This window comes from Pteropus vampyrus, unplaced genomic scaffold (assembly GCF_000151845.1).
Source record: "Pteropus vampyrus isolate Shadow unplaced genomic scaffold, Pvam_2.0 Scaffold26, whole genome shotgun sequence".
Taxonomy (NCBI): Eukaryota; Metazoa; Chordata; class Mammalia; order Chiroptera; family Pteropodidae; genus Pteropus; species Pteropus vampyrus.
In genome coordinates this window covers 10465118-10472547 of record NW_011888807.1, presented here as the reverse complement: position 1 = coordinate 10472547, position 7430 = coordinate 10465118, and the positions used below count along the sequence as shown (strand labels likewise).

At 31.1% G+C, this 7430-nt stretch overlaps 1 protein-coding gene across 1 annotated transcript in view; it reads right to left on the bottom strand.

The window, feature by feature from the left end:
- Nucleotides 1–7430, bottom strand: part of GBE1 (1,4-alpha-glucan branching enzyme 1) — a 197132-nt gene that overhangs the window by 5184 nt on the left and 184518 nt on the right. The window contains exon 14 of the mRNA XM_023528476.1: nt 879–996. Within this exon, the coding sequence (XP_023384244.1) occupies nt 879–996 (118 nt within the window). The remainder of the gene's footprint in view (nt 1–878; nt 997–7430) is intronic.

Here is a 7430-nt window from a genome sequence, read left to right as displayed (position 1 = left end):
AAAGATATATTTTTATTGATCATTTTAAGGTATTTTAAATTAAACTTCATTAGGCAGTCAATAATGTAGAAATCTGCTTAATGTAAACTGTTACAGAGAAAGCAAGAACAGAAGGGAAGTAAATTGTAGCATTAAAAATAGAAATGTTCAAAATAGAAATGAAAATTTTAAAATGCCTTATTATTTTTGAGAAATAATTTTTAATCCTATTAATATTCAAACTTCCCCAACTGTACACCAAAAATTTCCTACTGTAAGTTTTTCCAAATCCAATTCAGTCCAGTACCATAAACTGCATCTGGTTCTTCAGCACAGTTCTCCTTCTCTATCCACCCCAACCCTATATTTTTTCATGTTGCTTATTTGTTATTTCTTTAGACAAAAACATCACTTTCTATAGTGATAGAAATTTTGAATACAAATTTGAAAAACCAATAAGAATTCAACAAATATATAATTTGAGGGAAGACATTTTAGGGAGAGGGTACAATATGTCCCAGTAAGGAACATATGAAAAACCTCATTTTTTATGGAGCTGTAGGTAATTATGGATGACTGGAATTCAGGAAGAATCTACAGGAATTTGTACTAGAAAAGTAGATTTGCAAGTCAACTGCAAGAACATAGACTACTGTGTAAATGATGGAAGGCCATTAACGAGTTATAGAGAAACGACAGGATTTTACTTGGGTTTTAGAAAGATGATCCCAGTGGCAGTAGGGAGAATAAATTCTATCTAAGTAATAGAAACTGATAACCATCCTTTAAAATAAACATTAAATTAATAAAAATTTTAGTTTTTTTTCTAAAAAAAAGAGAGCATTTTAAAAATAGAGAATTAAATTTAAATACAACGAAAAGAGTTTAACCTTACTTACCAAAAGAGAATAGGAAAGCCCGTTATGTTCAAAAGCCTCAGAAAAGAAATCGGTGTTGTGGTCCAATCTCTGGTGTCCTCCATATTCAGCTGCATCTGAATCTAGCACAATTTTGAATGTACAGTTCTTAAGGAATCAGAACAGTTCAGAAATTGAATAAGATATTATAAAATATATTCTGAGGCAGCAATTTAAAAGTGAGTATTTCAAATACTGTGACATCATAATTTGTGTCACTCATTCTTCTAAAATTTCACAGGTTCTCATGTCCTAAAGGGGCTTTTCATAAGATAGCTAGTCTACACCCCCATGGGATATTTGTTATTCTTCTATCGTAACTCATTACATGATCATTCAGCCTGGGACTGAATATACCTATTTATGGAGAATCAGCTTTCTTCTTAAGGCAACCCATTCCATTTGCTAGAAATTCTCTACCACAGTAAACAGAAATTTGACTCCTTGGAACTATTTCTACCCAGAAAATCCATAAAGAATAAGTTCAAAATACAATAACCTTTCAAATATTTAACAAAAGCGATGTTATCGCCATGTGTCCGCTATGCATAAATACATATTAAATACATCTCAGAACTTTTGATCATCCTTCATTTGATATGGCTTTTTACTCCTTGCAATCTCTGAATTCATTCCAGTTTTCCAGATCCTGGCTATTAAAGTAAGGAACACAGAAGTGAACCAAGTATCCACGTGTGGTTTAAAAAGTACAGAAGCAAGCAGGCTTACTCTTCCCGCTGGTTACAGGCAGCATGTTATTAACACAGAAGACCATGTAAACCTACTATCCATCGTTCCACAGGTGGATTCATGTTGCAATCATGTGATCTGCTACAATGTGACATCTGATTTTTCACAGTGAGTTATTAAACCTGTTAGCATTACCACATTTACAACAAAATAAAAGCTATGGTTATTATGTTCAAATTTATTATACTGAGAATGTCTAGACATGACACTTTGATACAAAACTCCCTAAGAAAATATGTATCGGTACTTAGAAATCTTAAATTTCTTCTAGCCTAAGGAGGGATATAGATAGATTTAAGTGTTTTTGTGTTTTCCTTTCCTGCTTGGTAAATCTTTAATCTCAGAAATGTTTGTATATTTTCATTACAGCAAAAATTATCACATTAAAAGTACATATAGGTAATAGACAAAGACCACCATTTTCATGCCTAGGAAACCCTGTCTAGGTAGGAGATAGAGATGGATTTCCTACAGGAACTTTTGCTGGAAGTAGTGGCTCCATTTCAGTCAATCCAGTACAGCCTGCTCTGATTCATATTTAAACTGATAATAAACATATTAATGTGTTTAAAGGAGAAAGAAACAGAGAGATTGAGATTCAAAAGATTAATATCAAGAATAGGCACATTCTAAAGTCACTCAATACAGCTGGAAATGATTTGAACATACCAACTTATTTAATGGTGAAATATGGATAGTGAAAATAATTGGAGATGTAGTAAATAAATATTAAGAAGTATTGTGGAATGAAAGAAATTAAAAGTTTAGCTTTCCTTTCTTCATCCTAGTTCATTAAATACTTGCACAAATCTTCAAAAAGCAAAAACAAAACCAAGACTATAGTTTAGAGAAAAAAAATGTCTTAGAATACTTTTTAAGACTTTAAAATAAAATATCAACTATTAAATTACTGGTTAACAGCATAGATTATTGGTAGTAGTGTCTGAGGAAAGCAAGTGTATCATCAAAAGCAGTGGATCCCAACCTGTGAGATGACAATCACTGGTAGTCATGTTATTATAAGGAACTCATTGAATGAGTAATTATGTTGTGATAAGGGACTGGGAATCTATATGCACATTAGACAGTGTCTGAGGACTAAATTCTGTTATTATACACATTTAATACTGTATTTCAAATAATGTGCATGTTTTTTGATTAATAAAATGCAGATTCATTTAAAAAGTTGAAATTTAAAGTAAGTTTTTGCCTATATATTTTCTTGATCAAGGATACTGAAAGAACAATTGTTTTTGACACTGAAAGGGATCATCATACTTAAAAATAGAATCTATTCACACACACACACACACACACACACACACACACACACACACACACACGCACGCGTAATTTGTAGCCATAAAGGAAAAGCTAACAAAACCCATAATGAAAGTTTTGAAACATCACTTTAGACCTATTTATCTGATCTAAAGAAACAATTCTGCTGTAGCCACTTTTAGAATTACCCAGCTCTGTTATTACCCAGGTAACACATAACTTCCTTTAGAAAATGCAAACAAACTATAGAAAGCCCAACAATTTAAAACATTAATTAAAAGTAATGATTGTGAAAAAGCTTTATCATTGTAAATTACTACCACATATTATTCAAGTATCAGAAATACCCCATCGGTAGAAATATTGTTTAAAATAAAAACATTTTACAGAGGTTATTTGAGCAACTGAATTTTTTCCCTCTTCTCCCACTCAGCCATTCCTCACTCCCTCTGCATGCATACTCTCACAGTATGAGACCCAAAGAGCACAAAACCCCCATCAAATCCTCATCTTCCACTAAACAAACAAAAAATCTCTGAAAATAGAACTCAAATCCCATTTACGCTTATTTTAAACTACTTTCTTTATATGGTTTCCAATTCCAGAGTGGATAAAACAAATTTAGCAAGATACCTTAACACGCCCTCTTTCGTTCATAGCTACCTCTCTATACCTAGCTGAGGGCTTTCTCATAACAGGGTCTGAATACATCTTTGAACCTGATATTTTGATTCACCAAGAAAGGTCAAATTACATACCTTATTCTAATATTTAAAAAAAAGTAGAATAAACTATCTTTATTCCCCCATTCACTTACTAAGTATTACAATGTATATGGCACTGTAAAAGATTAAAAAAAAATGACTATGATATCACTTTAGTTTACATGCAATTTATAACCTGTAAGGAGAGATTAGACATGCACAAGAATATCTATAAATAAATCAAAAAAGCTATATTCGGTGACGGGTAGAGCCAAGAAGCAAAAGAAGGATTGACAATCAGTATATAAAAAATCTTGAAGGCTAAGCTAAGATATTCAGATTTCTTTTGGTAATTAAGTATGAGAATGTTGAAGATTTGTGAGAAAGGTTATGACAAGCAAATTAATCTGGAGGTCAGGGATAGAATAAGATAGACAAAGGAAATTCTAAGTCGAAAAAAACAGTCAGAAGTCTAACAGTGGTCCATGGATAGTAATATGGCTAAACTTGGATAGTGCAAATGGAGAGACATAGATACATCAATGAGGTTTTGATGTACAACTGATGGTACGAAGATGGTAAGGAAATTGGTGCTCAATTTGGAAAAACAGAAGTAGAAAGGGAGAATAATTTTCCCCAAAGACACACAACCAGTTTAGAGGTAGAGCTAGGATGTATACATAAGTCAAATGCAGATCTAATTACCCTACTCTCTGCAAGTAAGTGCCTATTTTATGCTGAGAATCAGGCAAAGTGTTTTAATACTAAAGTTGAGATTTAAAGAATATAGATGCCAAAATGAACATGATATGAGAATAAAAATAAGAAAAGCAGAATAAGTGCTATTCATCTAAGTGATTAATCTAGTGAAATTTAAAAGATGGGCATTAAAGAACTGAATTCTTAACATTCCTTATGGAGTCTGGATACCTGTGAAGTTTATTGCATTTGCTCTAGATTCATTCATTAGGTTCATTTGGTCATTTTATTGGTGGTTACAAAATATTGAACCAAAACGTTTACCTTGCTCAAGTTTGGAAAATAGAATAGGAAAAAATAATAGAATGATAGAATCTATTTATGAAGATTTATTTTTGAAATGGAGATCAAATCAGTCCCTATCCATTCGAATGATATTTAAAAATATTACTTCTTATTTTAAATTCAAGAGCTTCCTAGGTATTTGATATACCTATCAACAGGTCGAAGTGGGTAAGAAGTTGTAAGCATTATTTTATAATCTATGTCCTTAAATTTAAACCAAGGAAGAGCCATGTCCTGAAGACCTGTACTAATAAGATTAAAGAAAAGTGAAGGCATGAAGACTCTTAAATTCAATGGCTCTTCAAATACTTCAAAAGCTGCTGTGTTTGCTCAGTCACTTTTAAAGTGTCTGTTCAAAGTATAAGGATTTTGATGTAAGAAGTACTATCATTTATATCATTCTGCACTAAACTCACTTCGCTCCCATGGATGAAGCTAAGGAAATGCATTGTAAGGTACAACTCTCTTGAGGTTTCAAACTGAGTGACAATAAAAGGGGTTTTCTAGTGACTAGATGACCATCAAGGTGACAAAGTTAAGTTACCATATATCTTTAGATCTAAGACATCTGTGATTTTAAGATGAATTTTTTTATATATCTCCAATAAAGAGAAAAAAAAAAATAACTACCAAGGCAATCACTGAAGACATGTTAAAATGTGAAAACAAATATATATTTATTAGAATATATCAATACAAAATCAGTGAATACAAAATATTGGACCAAAATATTTACCTTGCTCAATTTTGGAAAATATAGTACGAAAAGAATGATAGAATAATAGAATTTTGTTATGGTGACTTCTTTTTAAAAGAAAATCAAATAGGTCCCTTTCCATTTGGATGTCATTAAGACTATTTAAATATTTAGAAACAACAAACCAAGGTCAAGATACAGAGAACAGACTGGTGGTTGCCAGATGCAGGGGTTGAGGTTGGAGAAACAAGTAAAGGAGGTCCAAAAAAAAAAAAAAAAAAAACTTATATATATACATATACGTGTGTGTGTGTGTGTGTGTGTGTGTGTGTGTGTGTGTGTGTATGTATGTATCTAGTATGTTATTTTCAGATCTGAGTCTTTCAGTAATCCATCCATATTATTATAATTGCAGTAACTTCTGGGATCTGAATGACCCCAGGAGAGAGAATCTCAAAGGCAGAAAACATTAGATACGAAATTCTAAGGAACTGTGAAAAAACATACCAGAATAAGAATAGGTGCTGAAAAGCAAGGAGAATTTTATATTTTAACAGTCTCGAAATAAATAACCAGCACAGGACTTGCCACATGTTCTAATGTAATTCTTCCCTTTTTATGTTTCACAAACTGAATTTTATTTATTGCCAGTTATAATTTACAAAATTTGTTATGGCTATATAGCATTTAAAATAGATATTTTACAAATATCCCTTTATTTTACAAATATAGTTAAATATAGCCTAGTTCATTGTCCTGAGCCACAGAAAGGGCCATAAGTACAACTTTCAGTTGCTTTCTCTGGTCTGTTCCCAGATGTAGGAATATCAAAGACTTGGATGTGTTGCTGTATATTTTATAAATGGGTATATGTGTTAGTGTGAAGTAGAGGGGTGTGTGTGTGTGTGTAGGCATTTCCATCTTTCTGTGATCTAGTATATATTAACCTAAAAATTCATCACTGGAAATGAGTTCTGATATTTTAATTATTTTTTTAAAACCACTTATGGTAATGTGGCATTTATTACTGTTACTTTAGAAAATATCCATTTATCTTTGTTCTCTAACTTTAGTTTTAAAAAAATATCCCGATACTATAATATTTTAAAAATAAAATAAAAACAGAGAGCAATGTGAAAATAGAGAATTTACTATTAAAGGTAATCAAAGTATATTTTCAAATAAAATGGGAAGTCCAACTTATCTTTAAGGGGGCGATGTGTTTTTTTGTTTTTGTTTTTTTACTAATTAATTCACATTAAAATTTTGGTGCCCATGTATGAGCTTCATGTATGAGCTACCTATGCATTCAAGTTTGTGAAGACTGTCTTCATTAAAAATTTAAATGACAATCACACATTTTAATTAAGTGTAAAATAGAAATATATTTCTAGTACAATCTAGGATGTGCTTGTTTCATCAACAATAAGTTTCAGATTTTAGCACTCCAATTCCTGTAAATTTACTTCCTTGTCTGTAAATTTTTAGAAACTACAATGCACAATAACAATAAAACAAATTCAGTGAATAATGGGATCAAATATCATTACTTACTATATTAATTAATAGATTACTATGGCTTTTGAAAGACATTTTCATGCATGTTACTAGTTTATTCTTAGTCATGCTTAATGACTCACATCAGTAAAGAGAAAATTGAATAATAATATAAAATACTGAGTGCTATATATTTCTCTCTTTCTAATAGAAAAATATTCTAAATATTTTATAGAATACTTTGGCTAATTAGGAACTCTTCTTTGTCTTAGAAAATTATATAACTTGAACTAAAAAGTGTCATCGTTTCTCAATAACTCAAGAAAAAATAATAATGAAAAAAACCTGCCCACGTTTCTAGCCTCACCTTCCTCAAAAATAGTTGCTCTTTGTGTCATTAAAGATTACCCAAAGGACTTGTAAGTTCAATTATTTGATGAACTTACAATTATTTAGAACTGCAAAAGAAAGAGTAACAGAATTTTATTTACCTTTTAACCACATTGTCATTGAAATGAGTTCTGACCATGCAGATTCAACTTTTTTTTTTTTTTTTTTTTT